General features: G+C 39.3%; 1 protein-coding gene across 10 annotated transcripts in view; it reads left to right on the top strand.

The window, feature by feature from the left end:
* BTRC (beta-transducin repeat containing E3 ubiquitin protein ligase) overlaps nucleotides 1–20,383 on the top strand; it is a 114,848-nt gene that overhangs the window by 22,001 nt on the left and 72,464 nt on the right. For 6 of the 10 annotated variants that reach the window (XM_080348196.1, XM_080348193.1, XM_080348194.1 and 3 more), the window contains one exon: nucleotides 5,715–5,822. The exons of the other annotated variants lie outside the window; for them this stretch is intronic. In XM_080348196.1, the coding sequence (XP_080204322.1) occupies nucleotides 5,715–5,822 (108 nt within the window). The remainder of the gene's footprint in view (nucleotides 1–5,714; nucleotides 5,823–20,383) is intronic. 10 annotated transcript variants of the gene reach the window in all.

The following is a 20,383-nucleotide window of genomic DNA, read 5'->3' as shown; positions in this document are numbered from 1 at the left end:
ACTGACACTTTGTGGGCTAGATGAACCCTGGGAGATCCTTCTCATGGTCAGACTCCAAGGAGTACTGTAGTTGCCTCTTCATTTTATAAATTCATCTTCTTGCCGTGGAAAGACTTTCAAGAAAAACTGCCATTGCCAAAGAAAGTCAGAATTATCTTATGTGCAGGGAACAGTGGTCTGGGTGTAAGGAGGTGTGAATTCTAACTGTACGGGTTTTGGCCATTGTTTTTGGCTTAATTAAGACTTGCAGCTTTTAACATTTTTCTTATTTTCAGAGGAAAAAAGACAAAAAACTTTCAGAGAAAGTTATGAAAGTATTAATTTGCTCTGAGCCGTGCTAGTCTCTTTGGTAGGTTCATAATTAGGCAGGATTTTTTTTTAAGTGGTTATTCTTGTCTCTCAGGTATATAACTGCTCCATAACTGGTAAATCTGTATTCATATGTTAGGGTTTTTAAAGGCATATTATTTACACAATTCACTGGAATGGCTCCTTTGAAAGCTGGGTGGCTCTCTCATGTAATTACTTATTTAGTATGTCTTATATCCACTGTTGGGATAGGGGGAAAAGAAAAAACAAAGCCCCACAAAAAACTACTAAAATAATAATGAAAAAAGAATTTTCTCCTAATTTTGCAAGGATTTTTTTTAAGTTGTATTGTATAGTTTTTTCTCAGATGAGAAACCTGTATGATCAAGTGCTACCCAAGCTAAAAAATGAAATGTGTATGGCAGGTTTTTTAATTGTGAAAATACACAAGATGCACTGGGAATTGATACTCTTTTTATACCTGTATCATATGTATTTAATCGAAGAGAACACCTCTCTGAACAGTGGAGGGAAAAATGAGATACCTTTTCATTTTTATGTATATGTGAGAGGTTGAGAAGATGAAATGTTGACCAAAGAAAGGAACCAAAATCCCTTTTTAGCCAGAAGTAAATTTCTGGAATTGTTACTAAGTTTCATGAGACCAACATATATAATGTAAATAGCAGCTGTCTTGTCTGATAGATTTCATACAATGTATTTCATTCTGTGGTGACAGGAATAGTGCACATTGGACACAATGTGAAAGCGAAGTGTGTTATATTTCTATCATTGGCTTAGTTAAATATGTGGCCAAAAAAGTATAACAGGAACTGAGTGGGACTGAAAAGTAGTGGAATTTGTTCTCCCATTTGTTGTGCTATATTATAAAAATAATTGTGAATATTAGGAGCCCTAATAATATCTGAATGTGTGTTTGATAAAGTATCGTAAGGGATCAAAGTTCCTTAGGCACATTTCCTGAGAATTAGATTTTAGAGAGCGTGCAGAAAACTACTGCAGAAGAGACTTTCAGGGACAATTGTACTTGCCAGCCATCCTGTATTTACTTACTAAACTGATGAAAACAAGGAGTGGGGAAAATTTGTCTCCTCATATCAAGATCAGGTGTGGTGCTTGTAGTTTTGCTACTCCTCAGAGTATCTCTTATGTTTGTCAACATATGTCCTATTCTGTTTATGCTCCTTAATGAAAATACTGAGTGAACAGGATCTTAATTCGCATCTTCTGAGAGGAGTGGAAATCGTTATTGGTTTATCTTTGGAGTTAAAGGGAAATAATTCTGTACGAGCCAATGATTAAAATCAATGTGGTTAGCAGCTGAAATTAGTGTTATGTACAGTTGACCAGAAAGCAGCCCTTGGAAAAAAAGAATGGGTTTCCTTTTAGGCTTTGCCACTAACTTGTGAAGATGTACAAAAATATATTAGATTACCTGTAAATCAAAGGCATTTTAGGCATGCAGATTATCATATGATTGAGTGTAGGGTTCAGGCAGGGATAATAGGTTATTACACTTTCATTATGCTAAAATGCCCCACAATTAGAGACAGTCATTCTCTACTACTGTCTAATTAATTTCTCCAATGTGTGAAGAAAATATCCTTAAACTATTGTTTGATTTTTTTTTTTTTTTTTGTTCTTGTTTTACAGCAAGTTTGTATTTTCACACCTGTGCACTATAGTTGTAAATGGTAGTAGTCCAAGAACTTTTGTTTTTTTCCCCATGTATAGCCACTTAGTTTTACAGGACAAGGTGATATATTTCTGACCCGTAACACAATTTACTAAAACTTTGTTAGTTACCCCTGGTATATTGTATTTGCTGAAGGACTAGAAGAGAACAAATTTGATAAAGAAACCAGTCTGAAATGGTAATGTATAATCTTGTAATGCAATAGCAAATAAAGTAAATAACCAATTTTTAGCACTGGCAAAAAAATTAGCCATTGAGTGTGTGCTGAGATTTGTCTTTAGGACATCAAATAATTGGAACTGAGAGTTGGCTATTAGTGGCGGAACATCTGATTCAGTAAAAAATGTTCTTGCAGTATGGTTACAAGAACAGTTGAACAAGTTAAACTGTGACTTCCCTTCAGTTCACAGTTACTGCCCACTCTGCTCAGCCAGTGACTGTGGATGCATCCAGCCTATTTTAATTCAAAGTAAGACAAGCCCATTTTAATCACCAGTGCAGCAGCTGGTACCAGCTTCTGTCAGAAGGAGGATGCTGGTCTTGTTTGAAACTATTCCCTGTATTTCTTTAGTGAGAAAATGTATTTCATGGTTCGGGGAAAGAGACTTGAAAATAAGTTGGAAAAAGATATTTTGGGTTTTTGTCAAATAATTCCCTATTTTAGGCCATTCAATATATATTAAAGATGCTTAGCTTTTATAAATTTCAAGTTTTGTGTCCCTGAGTCCAAAAGTTGTGCAGACAACCGAAGTATTAGTGCAGTCAGGAGTCAGGAAGGTATAGAGGCTGCTGCAGCCTGGCCCAGTACTTAGCAAGCAATATCAGCATTCCCATTTGGCTGCAGTCCAGCCGCTGTGCCTCTGTATCTTTGTTTTGAAGAATCAGTGTCAGTTGACTTGAGTTCGGGAGAGGATTTGGTCAGTCAGCTTTCAAGTAGTGAATGTTGAGGCCAGTCCCTTGTTTGTGGAGCTGACAGTACAAAAGTGAGTGTTTGACACGCAGCTTGCTCAGTGCATGGGGATAGAGGCTGTTGAGATTTTTCAGAGATCAGGCTGTAAATGAAGTTGTTCTGTTGGGTCACTCATCTGATTTACACACAAGCTGTTTCTATTGAAGCACCTGGGGCCTTTTGTTCATGCTTGTGAATAAGCCTCTTTCAGTCACCAACAGTAATTTAGCGTCTCTGCTTCCTTCAATAGGTAAAAGGCAGGTACAGGAATGACATTTTCTCCCACACTGAGTGCAACTTCACACACTTTTTTTTTTTAAAGATAGGTAACACAACTGTATCAGTGATATCAATTTTGTTAGGTACTGGAGCAGATTCATAAGTCATTGAAGGTGATGTTAATTTTTTACTGCATACTTCCTAATTCTGGAATAATACTTAACAGCAAGAGTGCATGGGTGAGTAATGGTATCCTCTGTAGGTACGGGGAGTTCTCCAGAATGGATCTCCAATGTTTTCCTTTGTTATCGTGGCAATTTGGGAGGAAGTCTTTTCGTTACTTTTTAAGTGCCCTGGCATGATGAATTCCCATATGTGCAGCTTGTAGTGGCTCTGACTTGAGCCATAATCTCACATAAACTTTAGGTAATATAAGCTTGCCTTTCCACTGACAGAGTGGTTCTCATTTTTCCTGCCTCTCTATCTTTCTGTGATTCAGTCAGCACAAATATTTAAAGTAACCTCTTTTATCTTGTCACTCTAATTTTAGTGGCAAACATTTCTTTGAGTTCATTATGACAGCATGAAAACCTGAATCACCACAAGGGATAGGTAAACCTGAGAAGAGGGAATAAGTAGTTGGGGCGTTACTGATAAGTCTGTATGCAAAAAAACCAAACAAACAAAACATCAAATCACTCTATATTTAGTTCGTATTACTTTATGAATGCTAGGATGGGTAATGGTAAGCAGCTGATGCTTACTCAGTGAATTTGATCTTTATCATCAGAGGTACCATATTGTAGTTAATCACCCTTGTTACTGTGATGAGAGTAATAAACAACTTTGATTTAAGTAAATGTATTATTAAATCAGTGAAATGCTTGACCATAGCTGTTCACTTCATATATATATATATATACACATATATATTTTTAAGGCTGACTGTCACAACAGCTTTTAGTAGCTGAAGCGATACATATTACATTACAAAGAAAAGATTACTGGCATTTGAAAGGTTTTGGTTTGTGGGAGTGTTTGCTTTCTGGGAGGTTAGCATCGCAGGCAAGGAAGTATGGCTTGGGTTTTTGTTGCTTGTTATAACACTATGGCTGTAATTTCGTTGTCTTCAGGTTGAGCATTATCTACAAATTCATGTAATGTGTAATATTATGAAGTAGTCAAGTTCTTGAGTTTCAGTATCTTTGTAAAGTGAAGACTTTTTGAGATCGAGGGGAGGAATTTATTTTAAGGTATCATAAACTTCTAATAAGTCCATTTGTATAGGTTATGTTCCCCAGCAGTCTTTCAATACTATTTCTGGAACAGCAGTGTAAATTGCAACAAAGTACAGCAAAGACTGTGGTGATAGACAGGGTTAATCTCTCTCTGGCTGTCTGCACAGTACCAGATTATGAATGTTGGTGATCACCTTCCTGCTTATTCAAGGATGGGTTATGTTGCTCCTACATACTAATTTAGTGCAAGATTGTGCAAGGTTTTTTAGTCCTCTTAAGAGCAGCAAGAAATGGTGGCTCAAAAGGCAGCTGTCATTTCATACCCATTCCAGCTGCCCTTTCCACTCAGATTTCCGCCCATCCCCCCCTTAAAAAAAGGGGGGGGGGGAGGATTGCAAAAAAGAAGTGTATGAGGGTTTGAAACCTCTAGCATCTGATCTATCACGTCCTACAGTTTTCATAGCTATATGCCAATTTAAAATATACTTGTTTTTTCCTGCCTTGCCAGTAATTAGACAAATGCAGCAGTGCTTATGGCATCAAAAACTCTGTGGCTGGTAAAAGCAATTGCTATCATAATGCATCCCTAAATTTAATAGTAGTGGTGTAAAATGAACAAGCAGCTCTCTATATTTCAGGGAGTAATGACTTTAACTATCAAAATGACTAGCATTTTCCTTGATTGGCTGCTTTGGCTCCTGGTTTGTATTTGTATTTCAAAGAATAGAATCAATTTATTATAATAATTGTATTTTATTTTAACAAATAACAAGGCAAGCAGAAACATGAAACTCCTATAAAGTATCACCAAGTTCCTATTCACCTTGGATTGCAGGTTTTTCCTTTTGATCCCTTTACAGACAAAACCCAAACATACAAACCCTTTTCTTTCCCTGCCAGTGTTACACTTAAAGTTGTCATTTCCATTTCTGCTTTCCTTGCAAAACTACTTGCTTTGTGTTGTGCCTGGAGCGTGGTTGTTCATGGAGAAGAGGTCTGATTAATTGGAAAGAAACTTTTTATTATTGGAAAAACTCACAATGTTGGCATAGAAAAGTGATCAAAGTTTTGCTTTCTTGATCCGTAGTGCCTTTTTCTTGCTACTGTGACATCGGTAAAGCTTCTCCCAGGGAAAAGACTCATCAGCAGTTTGTGTTCTCTTAAAGATTTCTCAGTCTTTAAAGCTAGGTGTTGATGCCATTTGGCTAAGCCTTGAAAATTCCTGTAATCTGTGCCATCCTGTCTCACACAGTCCCATCTCATAGTTGTCCTTTCTCTGCAGTGCTCTATGCCCAGATCTCTGTGGCTGGGCTGCTCCAGCCTGGCGGACAGCATGCCCTCGCTGCGATGCCTGTATAACCCAGGGACTGGCGCACTCCCAGCTTTCCAGGTACTTTCTGTCTCTCCCCACTCTTTCTTTTCTCTTCACCTGTGTACGTGTGCATCCTTTACTTGCTTGCTTTACCTCTCCTTATTCTGCTTCATACTTTATGCCTCTCCTATGTCATTCAGATCTCTGGTATTTAAACCCATCTTGTGTAGATTCAGGGCAGCTCAGTGCTGGGACATTTCCATTACCGTGATATAATGTAACTATTTTGTCTAAATTGGATTGGTACCATCATCTTTTCCGTTGGCTTTCGACTGTGTCAAAAATATACCCCTTAATTATATTTGGCAAACAGTATCCATCACACAGTCTCCAATCTGGCTATTCATGCAGTGTTTCCCCTCCTATCTAAATTTTCTGTTTGCCACTTAAAGGACTGAGAGGGTGGGTTCATTGCCACAGTGATAATTGATGCCAGCAGTTGTTTGCTTCAGGTTTGTTAGCAGTAGTCTGGACATTTTGACTACAGAAAATTATTGTACTAGTAAGCTGTCAATCGAAACACAAATAAAGGAAATCTGTTCTTTCTTTGGTCTCTGAATTTATTAGATTCAGGCTTTTTTTTTTTCTTTTTTTCCTCCTGTCGTGACGCAGCTTTCTGCCAAACAGGTTTGTTCAGACGCTTTGGGTTACCAGTGAATATTATAAAATGCAGCTACTCTCCGGTGGTTGGAGAGCAAGGCAGCTGTTGGGTGAGCATCTAGAGACTTAGACAAGGCTCAAGATCATTGCCAGTATTTTACGATGACGTGGTTATAACCAGGAGAGCAGCAGAGACTGGAGTGCAGAGATGTTATGTTCGTGTTGGATCCTCTGAGATGTTCTGTGAACTGCAGTGACCTTAGGAGTTTCTCTGTAGGCTGCACGTTCGTTGGAGCTCATGGCATCATGAATGTTTTCTTCAAGGTGCATGCTGCTGGATTATGCTGTTGCTGACCTAACCTGTGGCAGGTAGTTTTATTCACCAGAATCTTGCAAAACCAGACATGATGAATAAGCTAGAATCCTTCTGAAATTTTCAGTCATTTGGTGAAGATTCATTACCTGCCCTTAAAGGACAGCATGGTTATTTGGTATTTGTCTTCATGCTCCCAGAGTACTGTGGAAATAATCCTCGCAGTCTCAGGAGAGGCTTAAGTGTCTTGCATCATTTTGCTTCAACTCTTTTTGCTGACCCAGCAGTAGCACTGATGGACTCGAGAAGGTGTCCTGCCAGGCCTCCTTTGCTGAAGCAAGCTTTTAGCAGAGCTTTCTGTGGGGGAGGGGGAAGATGACTTTTTATTAGTCTAAGAGGCCTCCGGAGACAACAGGCAGAATTTAGCCTCCTACTTTTAATCCTAATTTACACAATTTGACTAAATCAGATAGGCCTCATTTTTGGGTTTTCTGCTGTTGAATAAATCTCAGCTCTCTTTGAGATCAGGTTTTAGAGAAACTTAGAAGTATATAGAAAGCAATTTATAAACTCAAATTGAGACTTCTTTCTTTCTATTTGAATTATTTTTGATTACTCAGAATAAGCATATATTACAAAGGGGAAGGGAGATTAGCCTCTCTTAGCTCAAGATGTTCTTGCGAATGATGGATATGAACAATAACTTTTCTATTAATACAGCACATACATATTTGGGGTCAAATGAGTCAGCTGCGCAACCGTTCACCATGTACAGTTTCCTGGGAGAGTGCTGTGACTTTGACATTTGCATTCCTGCAGAGTTTGAAAGACATTTCCATGTGTATTTAGTGACTATGGGAACTCAGGAAGTCTGCACCACTTGCCATCTAAAATGGTGTACTGGTACTCTTCACAGCACTTTGACTCTTAGGTTGAAGAACGTATTTAGTGTCAGTTAAGAGAGAAACTAAATTGCCAGCAGCAGCTTCTTCAGCAATGAGTCAGTCAATTTTTTTTCAACGGGCTTTGATCCCCATTAACTTGCATGGTTTGAAGAAAACTGCCCTTTATGAGGCATGGATTCTGTATTTTCCAGTGCACAAGTCTACATGGGAGTCATTTGGAGCCTGCTTGAAGCTGTGACGTTGCAATTCTTTAATGCTTTTTTTGGTATCGAATCTTCAGGAAAGCATTAAAGACTTTTGTGTAGCCCAGCGAATTTTTTCATATTATTTTCTTTTTTCCGTAGCAAGCTTGAAGTAACTGGAGAAGCATATCAATGTGCTTTGCTTGTGGCAAAAGAGAAGATGCCATCTGGAAGGCTACTTAGTCACTGCTGAATTTGTCTAGTTGTTTACATGCTTACCTTCAGACGCTCAGACAGAAACGTGGAAAGAGGGTCTTTTAGAATAGCTCAGTTAAAGCCCTGCTTACTCCTCACAGGAAACATTGGCAGATAGTTGGTTTAGAGATTATTCTGTTAATGTGTCAGATATCTTCATTTCTCTTTATGTGTTTTTATTATTGGAGACACTTGTGTAAAAACAGGATCTTCTGGTTCCTCAGCTCCGTTTGGCAATCTTCCCACAGTGGGAAAGGTTTTAAGGCTAATCCTAGGAATGGTGGAATAAGGAGCTAGAAACAGTTTTTAAACATCTCTTATCTCAAAGGGCTTTGCAACGGGTAGTCTATTATGTAACTGGATTTCATAGAGATCATGGTGGAAGATGGTAGCAAATTGGGACATGAACTCCTTATAAGGGGCTGTGGGAAGAGCTCAAAGGATATTTTAACAAGAGGAAAAGACCAGCCATTCCAAGTACGGTACTGTATTGTTCTTCTGTAAAGCAACTGAAAACGAAGCTGAGTGTAGATTCTTTTAATAAAAAAATAGACTTATACAGAGTATATTCTTTTTCATAGAAATCCATGCTTTGGAAGTTTCCAGATGTGCCAACAGGTGTCTCTTTTCATGACATTTTTTGTTTGAAGATAATTACTTTCCCCTTTTAAATATTTTCTGTGCATGCTCACAAGGCTCAGTTTGTGTTGCTTTCAATAGTTGCAGTTCTTTGAAGATTGTGACTTAACAGTTATATCTATCAAATATGCCAAGGAAATTATTCTATTAATCCTTCCAGGTTTGCAGAAGACCATAATATTTCCTTGAATTATTTCTGTAAGCTGTTTTATAAATGAGAAGACATAAGGAGCAATTTAAAAGTCTTGCCAAGGTTATGGATCGGGGTAACCACAGAGAACAGTCCAGTTCTTCCTTTTTATCTAATTGACGCCCATCACGAATATCAGCTCCAGTTTAAATTGTAAATGTTTTGGGACAAGAGTGATACTTCTTTGTGTGGTTCCTAGGCACCAATGGAAAAACAAAGAGTAGTCTGGTCAGCTTTATTTTGCCAGATACAAAACTCTTATTTCTGTAACAGGCTCTGGTAGTCAAAGAGGAGGATTAACTTCTGTGGTGGAGGTAGCAGCATCTTGTTCAATACAGAAATGGCTCTCTGAAATGCCAGAAATTCACATTTTGCTTACCTGAAGTGAGGGTCTTGATCATAAAGAACTGCACATGAGGGTTTGTCAGTTGAAGGAAAATACTTTCTGCTTGGTTTTGCAGAAGCGAAGTGTGTCTTCCTTGGTCTGGGCAGAAAGCTGTGTCCTGGTTGAGGAAAGCATGGGTGGACTGTGGTGGGCAAATTGAAGTTGCACACCTGAGGCTGTGCAGCAGGAATGTCATGTACACTGCTCCTTTCTTTGAACTGAGATAGCTTCTGGAGAAAGGGGAGAGTGTGAAAGATGTAAATGGTCTGTAGTAATGGAAGCCTGTTGCACCCATGAGGAAGAGATGAACTAATTTCTCAAGGGATTTTTACATATGTTTTTTTCTAATGTTTACATTTTCATGTTAGGAAGTGGAATATTTGTTAAAGAAGCATTGTTGGGAAATAGAAACACACATTTTCTTAAATTTCCTTCAGCATGTTCACGTGTTTTACCTTAAGAGCTGTTGTTTTATTGCTGGGAAATACAATGTAAATGTGAGAAGCAATGTTGCATTATTTATGGCCTTACAGGTGCTAAAACTGAGTGGTGGGCAAACTGTGCATGTTCAGAAATGCGTTAGTGAAAAATCCATTTGAAGGAAATTGGCTTTGGAGCCAATGTTCAGTTGTGTGCATAGTTCTGTCTCTAACTGGGAGAGAGATGGGTTGTCCAGTCAGACCCCCTCGGTGTGGAGACGTGGCTGCCCCCAGCCCAGCCTGGTCTGTATCCCCCTTGCACTCTCCCAGTGGCCGTGTGGCGTCTGCCCATGGAGGGTTTATAGTGCTCCTCTAAAATGGAATCACAATTTTGGTGACTAATATAGCCGGAGCTTGTGGTCCCAGCACCCCCTGGCTGGCGGCAGGCTCTCCCCTGGTTATGAATGTAGTTAGGTGGCCCCCAACTGTTTACAAGACAGCAGAGGTGAGATCTTTGATTGACAAGTCAGAAATGCATTAGATCATTCCCTCTGCCAGTCTCTGGTTCATGCTGTTAAAAATGTCAGCCTCTCCAAGTTTGAATGGCAGCCCGAGGGCCTCAGAAGCTTTTTGTTTTCTGAGATGGAAACACAAATTGGATGTGTGCCTGGGCGCTTCATCCTGGGCTGTAATTTCATCTTTTAGCTAAGAACCACAAGGTACATGAGCAAAGCACCCTGTAAACAATAACACTGGGGAAAAAAATAAACAAGGTCGTGTTTCTGGTACGTTGATCCACCGGTGTCCTGACCTCTATCACGTTGAACATCTCCACTCTGATTGCTGTTCCCTTTGGCATTACAATGAGAGAAGAGAGACTGACACGGCAGGCAAAGATTTAAAGTTGCAGTGCTGTTGCACATTCCTTGTATTGGCTATGAAATATTGAACTGCCACAATGTGACACCTGTTTTTTTTAAGCAAAGTTTCTTGTTGGAGGTGTTCAGCATCAGTTTCTCCTGTTTTGTCTTACCACCTGGCAGGAGCAATTACACAAGCATGAGGGGGATATGAGAAGTAGCAGAAATTAAGCCAGATTAATGGTGTAATTTTTGCACTCGAATCCAGCCCCCAGTGGCTCAGACTTTTGGGAGCTTCACTGTGGGAGGACCAAGAGGGTCATCCCAGCCAGGGATTTTTTTTTTTTTTTTAATAAATGCCCAATGGCTATAGAACAGTTTTGGTAAACAAACATATTTGGGGTTTATCCCTGCTTGTATCTAGCAGCCTTGTCTGGTGGGTGGCATAAGCCGTGCTGATACATGGTGATGCTGGGAAGCCTACCAAACGCTGACAGTCCCTGGGCTGTGCTGCAGGATCCCAACTCTCAGGTAGTAGCAGCAACAAGAGGTGCTTCCTTCCTTTCATGTGGCAAAGAAGTCCTCTTGCGTGGATCACTGGAGACATTTTTTTTTGGCAGTACGTTACAATTTAGTAGTTAGAAATAGGCATTTATTCTCCACGTGTATTGATTGTCAAAAGTTGCACATGCTTTTATTCTTCAGTCTGAGTATCAAGCAGTGTGACAGTATCATCATTGAGAAATACCACCCCAGTTTGCCCAGCATGATGGTTAATTTAAAGTGCATTGTAGCTAAAAAGCTTCCTCTCCTTCAGCCTCTGCATTAATGATCTTGTCACTATGTGATGCACTCTTTCCTGGTATGGAGAGGGCAAGGTCTTTAGCACACGTGCATTAGTTTGGCTGATTAGTTTAAAAAATGAAACAAAACTCATCCAAGTTTTCTGTCTTCCCTTGTTAGAAGTCAGGAAGGTGTGTAAAGCCGTAGTGACAAATGGCGTGTGCAGCGCGCGCTGAAGGCGTACAGGTATTTTTAAAGCGAGCTCCGGTTCCTCAGGACTGCGAACATCTGCTTGGAGGTATTGTCGAGCTCCACAATGCACTAATTGAATTACTCTTTTCTGGAGTTGCAGGCTGCACTAATTGAATTAGAATCAGAGGCGGCGCGGGTGCGCGCGCGCGGCGCCGCGCACATGTCCGGGCGCGCGGCATCCCGCGTGCTGTGCTGCGCTCTCACGGCCCCGGCCGGTACTGCAGGGCGGGGGGTCCAGATCTGCAGCGAAACTGCTGCTTCGGGTGCCTTCATATGTTGTTTTTTTAAAAAAATAACATTTTAGTGACTTTTCCACGCTTTTCCAAGTAGTCTCACTGTTGTCTAATCTTAATCTTTGTTTCTTTACTTGAAGAAGGCATTGAGCACACGCCTCTGCAGTCCCCTCCCAGCGATTGTCGGTGTTTGTGTGTGTTCAGCACCAGCGCAGGCTGCTGTAAATCACCTGGTTTGGTTATGGGTTTGAATCTGATGGCTCCAGGGACAGTGCTGCAGAGGGAGCCAATTGCGCAAGGTCAAATGTACCTGTTTCTGGAGAACTGGCAAGGAGCTAATACCACATTAAATAAAAAAATTAATTCAAAAAGTAAAATAGAGAATTTTGCCACAAATTTGGAGAAGTCATGAAGTACTTTATCAGCACTTAAGCCAATGTTAGTCAGGACTCTTGGGAAATGTAACGTGCAGAGGTATTTCTATTTAAATGCATGTGTGTATAGGGAGAACAAAATGAATTATTTCTTCTTTGGGATCAGGTATTTATGTGACCACATGCGAATTTCAGGAGGACAAACCCAAAGGCTCAGAATAGAAATACACTTGCTACATCTTAAAATTCATATCTTGAAGAGATACTTACATTGCTACACTGTGTCGAGTGGGTTTCTTTTTATTTCTTCTGCTTTCTGTTGGCTACTTCCATGGTGCATATAAATAGTCAGATGTTCTCTTTCCTGTATTCTTTATTCTACAGACTCAGCTGACTCAGTTTTCCGTAACGTTTCATCCATTTCCACTCAGCTTTCTGTATGTTTGGTAGATCATTCTCATAAACCATATCAGAGATAAGATGGTATTTATTTTGCTTTAATTGTTGTTGCTTAAATTTGGTTAATTTTCAAGTAGATTAAAATAATTTACTGGAATGCTCTGCAAACTACATAAAATTAAACTATGCTTGTCAAAATACATAACCAATACTCTGTGATGTGCATGATTCTTTTTTTGTTATGTTTGTATACTTGCCCCGTGTCTGGTGATGTTAAACAGGGCTTCTAATTACCACTGAGAATTAGCAAAGTGCTGCTATACACAGAACTTGGGATTTTTCAGTTTCATTGAAATTTGTTTAACAACCTACTGTCCCCCCAAATGAAAAGCAGATTTAAAAAAAATATGTATGAAATAGTTTTGTATTGCTCTGGAGGAGAATTCCAAAACAAATTTATCCATTAAATTGTTTTTTATTTTATTTACATTTGTAGTTGTTTCTCTTCAGCATTTAAGTATATACACATACATATATAAATATTAAAAAAATGAAATCAGGTTGCTGACCTTATCAGCTCCCTTTCCATGTAGTCAGGTGGACTGCTTCTAGTAGCCATTGCTAATGAAATATCCAAGTAAGTCATTGGTCATGCCCAAATGTTAATTTGGGGTTCACGTTTAGTTCTTAAATGATTGCCAGTATGATTTGGTACCATTACAAAATTTTCTAAATTGTGTCTCTATATAGTAAGATCAACCATCCACCTTTTGCCTACCTTCTACAAAAATCCTTGTGATTTATTCTCTCAAAATAGAACCATATATCCAGCAAACAAAGGAAGTAACTCTTCATTCAGCCAATAAAGCTGCATATGTTTTTACTCTTTCAGGAATATGCCTTGCTCTTCTGTCACATCTTCAGAGTAATAAACTGTGCAGCAACCTTTTGATGTAGGTAATAACATTTGACCTTGCAACAGAGTACGTTCCCTTGTTGAAATGAAGACAACTAACACAATGTTTTGGGTTGTTCTTTTTTATTTTATTTTTTTTTTAATAATTATGTGTAGCATAAGACATGTATGTACAGTGCTGCCTTTTGGTACAGTCAGAAGTGAAGGTGGTCATGTTGGGGAGATTGGGGTTGTCACCTTTAAAATAATGTGGGAGTGAGTTTGGTGCTACCTTAAGAAGCTGTGAGTGGGAAAGAATCTATTCCATCCAGTGTATACAGTGCTTTTAAAAACAATCTATTTCTAGAACCTAAATTGTCCTGGGACCAGCTCTTGAAATAAAAATTCATAGAAACCTGTTTTTCCGAGTGTGGTAACTTCTTGCCATAGTGCTGTAGTGTTAGAATTCACATTGGCCAGGTTGTTCTGTAAATTAAACAGTGACAGCTTCCCTCAGGGGAACAGCCAATGTATTTATGATGATGTGCTGATTACACAAAATACACTGCAAGCAGAAAACAGCTGCAGAGAACAAACCTCTTAAAAGAATACAATTACAAATAGCACCCTCAGTATTTCTAGTGGTGAGAGTAAAATACAGCATGCTAATACAGGCTTCTAGCTTGCTTCCAAAGAAGAAAAGAGATCTATGAAGAAGAGGCTGAAGTATGGTTGGATGCACACGCAGTGCCAATATGGAGTGGTGTATAATCCCCTTCTGAAGGTGAAGGGCAAGAAAATACCTCGGCCCTGCTTTTCAGCTGTCCTCCTTAAAATTTCTGTGACTGCAGCTCTAACAGCACTGGCCAGTGGGGCACTGGAGCGCTCTGGCTTGTCGGCATTTGACCGCTGGGGTTCAAACCCTATGTCCTGGTTAAAAATTGAGATGTGATGAGTAATGAATAGTTTGCATTACCAGCCTCACCATTATGAAATGCATTGTAGGAGATGTTATGGAAAAAAAAGTCCCTGGTTTAAAGTGAATCTTTCTTCTGCTGCTAATTTTTTGCTTTGAGGGAGCTTTAAGAAATTATTATTTTTTTTTTCTTAGGTTGCAGTGTTTCATTTTTAAAGGGTCCCCATTTGTATGTATAAGGCAAGGTCTTGCACAGGCCAGTTAAGGATATGACAATAGAACTTGAAACAAAATGTTACTAGGAAGATAGTGGAGGTGGGACTGTGCTCTCTAATTCGGGACACAAACAGACCTTGGAAGAGACAGAGGTCATTTGAACCTTTCTTTACTTGGAAATAAAAAATGAGAAGTAACTGGAATTGCTTTGTGTACTGTGGCTGTGTGCAAGAGAAGCTGCATTAAGGACTACTCGGGGGGGATTGTGTGTGAGGGCTTGTTGAAAATCGGGAGAATGTGGCAGTGGCAGCTTCCACAGCTGCTAGTGTCTCATTTTGGAGGGCTGCAAAACGAAACAAAAAAAAAATCTCCAAAACTCCAAAGCACAATCTTGTAATGTCTGAGATGAACTGTCACAGTTTAATCGTTAAAATCCAACATTGTACTGACGGCTGTGTCATGTATGTATGTGGGAGAGTTCAAGCACTGAGAAAGCCCTTTCCATCCACTCTTTGCAAGTCATTGATGGATAAGTATAATGCCTTGTAAAAGTCTGAAATTTCTTGTGTTTGGTGTCTCTGTTGTGCTCTAAGACCAGTATCAATAAAACATGTTTCAAATCCTGGGCAAGAAATAATCTGCTTAAAATGAAGGAATGTTGCCCTTTCAACATATAGATCTGATTTTAAAGTAGATGAGGTAACAACATTGGCACTCTAATTTGGAAGGACTTTATTTCACTTGCTTAAAAAGAAGAATCAGGCTTTCCATTTATGGATTACTGGCATGTACTAACAGACTGTTATTCATCTGTCTGTATTTTCTTTAAATCGTTTTTGAGCCTCCCTGTGTTGTCCTGCTCTGCTGACATGTATCCCATGTGGCAAGAGGGAGTTTTGTATAATCACCCTGCTTTAATCAATAGAATAATTGATAAACCAGATAAGATTTAAACTGATTACCTCCCCGAGCAGAACTCCCCGAGGGCCTTGGACTCTCTTAATTTTGACATGTATGTTGTGTACCCCGTGGATGAAGTGCAGTTTGAATTATCTGTTTTTATTTGCTTAATGACGGGGAGGGTGTTAAAGTCAAATGTTTAATTAACCCAGCAATGGGCTGCGCTGTCACTTACACACACATCCAGCTGATTGAGATATCTCACCGAGAATACTGAATAGGAATGATAATGTGGCACTGAGACGGAAGATTGCTTTTTCAATCCATTTGCTGGGTCACTGCTTTGAATGTCTTATTGGATGAAAGGCATTCAGCCTGGAAAAAAAAAAAATCAGCATTTAAGTACATTTTGTTTTCCTGGCCCCTCTCCACCAAGAAGTTAACTAAAACAAATATGTTGTAGGTTTAATAAGCCATTCATGTTGTAGTAAAAAGCTGTGAATAGTGGATCTCAATAGACAGTGATCTAGAGCTGTATAATTTCCTATGGGAAAAAAGGTTTGCTAGCCCCAAGGTATCTGAAGGCGAGATACTATATACACCTCTCTTTCCTTCTTTAATTGCTTGATTACCCACCTCATTTGGTGATCTCCATAGCAGGTCCAACTCTTCCTGCTTACCAAGCAGAGTGAGATTTGCAAGAACATTTTGTAACTCCTTGCTCTAGTTTGGGATTCAGATTTGGGATTATTTTGTAATAGCAGAATTTATTAGTGAGCTTTTAAATGTAAATGTTACAGGAGAGGCTGCTGTGTTACCATGTTCAAATTTGGTGTGGCCAAATCAGGACAACCCAGGGGTTTGTTTCTTGGGTGGCAGCTGCTGTTACAAGGCCACAATGGTTGCTAGTTCAATGTTATAATGTGTGGTACTTAATCTGGATTTTTCTATTATTTTATTAGAAGATTATAATTTTTTTTTGCTTGATGTGATGGAAGGTTGGGACATGTTTAGACTCACACCCTTTCTTTTTATATCAGTGATCAGGTTTTTCAGCAGCACTGTATGGAAGTAAACACACTGTGTATTGTAAGTTAATAAATTTGCCCTGTAGTCCAGTGGTGGATGATATTTCCCATGATTAATGTAGCTTTGGAAGCTGGAAGAAGCACCAAGGTCTGACCACATGGGCAAGTGACTACTGTGAGACATGTTGGCGAGGTGGAGCTGTGTCGCCTGAACTGGTCCATTGTGACTCTGTAGGTACTTTGAGCCTGTTCTGGATTGAAAACCAAGTCGCTTTGGCTGTGGGGACACTTGGCCCACATTGTCTAATACAAAGATACAACTGCCTCTGCATACTGTGCTGTGGACAATATGCTGTGAATTCATGTCAGTCTAGCGCTGCAGTGAGATCACTGAGTAGCCATTTCTTTAAACGAGTGAGCTGCTTTCATTCACTATTTTGGGGAGGAACTGGGGCTGAAAAGTTAACGCAGTGTGGGATACAGAATTTAGGGTTTGTTCCCCCATGCTGTCATTTTGACTTTGGGCAGACAGCTTAACTTCTGCTTCATACCTTTGTTTTGTACCTCATTTTCCCCTTTCCTGCAATGAAAAATAGGAAGGAAAAAACAACAAGAAAAGCATAAAAAAGCATAAAACAGTAAAACAGGATTATGGTGGTGTGGTTGAATCAGATGTTAGGGAGCGAAAAAGCCATGGAAGGGGTGTGATGAGAAGTAGAGATCTTTTTGTCTACTTAACAGGAAAGCTCAGAATGAGAGGTTTTGAAAAAAACACCAAAATAAGTGTAGGTGATGAGCAGGGACAGGAGGGGAAGGGGTTGGTGAGAGCAGTGAGGCGGCATGGGTCATTTGGTGGAATTAGTTATAAAAAGTTAGAAAATAATGCTTCAAGAAGGATGTGAAATCGACGGCCAAAGTAGCCAATTTTACAACCCAGTTCTGAGAGCACTTGCAGCTCCTATGCAGATGAAGCCATAATAAATATTGTACAAAGAAAGTTAATCTGTATCTAGAGAATTTTAATAAATAAAAAGTTTAAAAAAACCTCTCCCTAGATCTGTTGGCTCTTGCTAACTCTTGTTAGTACTAGAAATATGTTTTTGACATATTTTTTGGATGTTGGCTTATGTTCAGAGTCTGTAAAAGCTGACTCTTTGCTTTTTTCTCACATGTAGGGGGAAAAAGTAAGAAAACCCATAATATTCCAGCATACAAAAGCACTGATAAAAGCTATGATTTGGTGTAGGGAAGAATCTTGTCAACTGAGAATGAGAGTGTATAATTTCTAACTTTAGTACTTTTAACACCCTGGGATGAGTGTTGAAAATGATTTTTTGTGAAAGGAATGTAGCAAAATGAAAGCAACAAAGAAAGGAAAGCCGAGCCCTGATTGATTCTGTTTGTCTTCATAAAGCTGCTGTTGCATGTGAAATCCCTCTTCCTGAGGTATGTGTGGCACAATTCTGCAGTCTAGCAGAGAAATTAACCTCAGCTGAAACTGTCTAAAGAAGAATTTGAGTGAGAATTTAAAAGATCGGAGAAATCTTTAAGGTTTTTCTGAGGTACAGAAAGGGAAGAAGACTGCTTTGTTCAGTGTGGGGAGCAGATATGCAGGATAAGTCACTAGTAACAGCCAAACCAAAGCGCAGTGATAATAAGATTCGGAACAAGTCCTCACACCAGTCTTATATAAGTGGCCTAGTTGAATGTTTAGAAGTGTATCTATATTATGTGTATCATAAGGTTAATTGGATGCTTTCATCCACGCTTTTTGGGAATATGTGCTTTCTGTTCCTTAAAAAGATGTAGATAGCTTTGAACTACTATAAAATCTCGGAGTACAAGATGTACGCTATAAAATCAGGCATAGAAAGCACTATTTGTAAAAGCATATGTATACCTGTGAGGGTGCTGATCGATTTGTGCTATTTAGGAAAAGAAATTCTGAAACAGACTTGCCTGTGAAAAAAATGCAGATAATAAAATGCAACTAGAGGTCCTTGAGGCTTCTTAAGCTCTAACCTTGTTATGAGGAATGGGGCAGTCAAACTGCCTAATGCAGATGTCTGTGAGTTACAAAAATAACCAGATGTCCTGATTAGCAGAAGCAAATGTTCTTCCCTTAATCCATGTGAAATTATATTCAAAGGCTCTCCGGATGTAATGCTTGTGTAAATAAGGCGCCAAAAAACATTGGAATAGAAAGGGCCATTGGCCAACTAGCTTGCAAGGCTTGAAAGCTTGAATATTAAAAACAAATTTACCACTGCTGACTCTCTTAAATTCACAGAACAGAGATGTTAAGCAGGGCTGCTTCCTAGGGAACGTGGAAAGGCTGTTCTCATTAGCCATATTTTCTCTTTCTATCTTTCTCCGTTGCTCTCACTCCCACTTGAGAAATGTGTATGAAGTGAAGCTAGCTTTCTAAAACTGCCCTAAATGGCTTGTTCCCAGCACCTGCATTTCTGTTTATTTTTTAACTGCAACTGGATTCGTGCTCTTCAAAATGTATCTGCTCATCAAGTCTTTTGTATTTATGCTGGCTTTTGGTATGTTAACATTAAACTAAATTTACTGTTCTGGTAATGCTAAGACTCCCAAACACCCTTAACTTGCCCTTATAACCAGCTTGTAATTGATAAGTTAAATAACTTGAAACTCTTCTTGATGTCATGAAGCTCCATTGTCAAGTCTCATTACTTTGAAAATGTGCATTTTTCTAATGATTGATTTGAATGAAAAATAAGGAAAATACCAAGGGTCCATTCAACACGTGAAAACTAGAATCTTCTCCTGGTTTTCCACTGCAGAAAGGGTTCTTGAAACTTTTGTTATCATGAGTGGCATTAACACAGATGCAGACCAAACTGTGAACACACATGTATGTGTCCTGTTGGAGGGGCGGTGTTGTACTTTTCCATTTTTGCTGCTGTCAGAGCTTCAATTTTAAGAATTTTGTTTATAGTAGCTATTTAGTTTATAGGAGCTGCTTGGGCATAAATTTGAACTTCATTTCTTTAGGTGTTACATGAATGTTTGGGGTGGGAGTGGAGAAGTCCTTGTCATGGGGAGTTTATAGATGTATTGGAGGAAAAAAAAAAGCCAGGATTTTGTGCAGCAACCAAGATAATAGATATATAATCATGGTAACACATGTCCATACCAGCCTGCAGAGCAGGCATTGAGCTAGAAGGCCAGTTTAGCTTATTCTCTTTCCTTTTCTGATACTGGTCACTGCAAGGCAGGCTTGAGTTTCTCTGCCCTCTTCTTCCATCATTCTGGTGCTAAGCCATAAACCCCTTGCGAAAGTACCATTTAACTTTAAACTTGTAAGAGCTTGGAAACTTGTCTGTGCCTTCATTCTGGGCTGAAGTCACCCCCTTGTGCCTACACATTGCAATTTATGGTGTTCTCTGAAAGGAACTAATCTCAGTGAATGTTCAGAGCAGCAAATGCCAAGGAGGAATGGGGTCTGATACTTATCTCTGCATTTTCATTGCTGTGGATCTCCCTGTGTGTTACAGCTGTCATTTTTGTTTTATCTACCAAACAGGCAGAGAATTGCCTTCAAACTTGCAGCTTTCATAGCTGTTTTTCTCAAAGAACATTACCAATGTTAAGGGTCGCTTTTATGTGTCGTAGTGACTAGCCAAATAAGCACGAATTTGAATGTTTCAGTTCTCATGATAGGAGAAAAAGGAGAAGCTATCCTTAAATGCTTTTAGTGGATGTTGGACGTGTTTTTTTTTTAACGGTAATACTGTTTTCAGGCTGACATTGGCTATGCCAAGATTCATCCTAGCACTGTTTGAAATGGCTGAGATATTTATAAACT

This window comes from Nesoenas mayeri, assembly GCF_963082525.1.
Source record: "Nesoenas mayeri genome assembly, chromosome: 7".
Classification (NCBI taxonomy): domain Eukaryota; kingdom Metazoa; phylum Chordata; class Aves; order Columbiformes; family Columbidae; genus Nesoenas; species Nesoenas mayeri.
The sequence above is the reverse complement of the archived record's forward strand: the minus strand, read 5'-3'. Positions and strand labels throughout refer to the sequence as shown.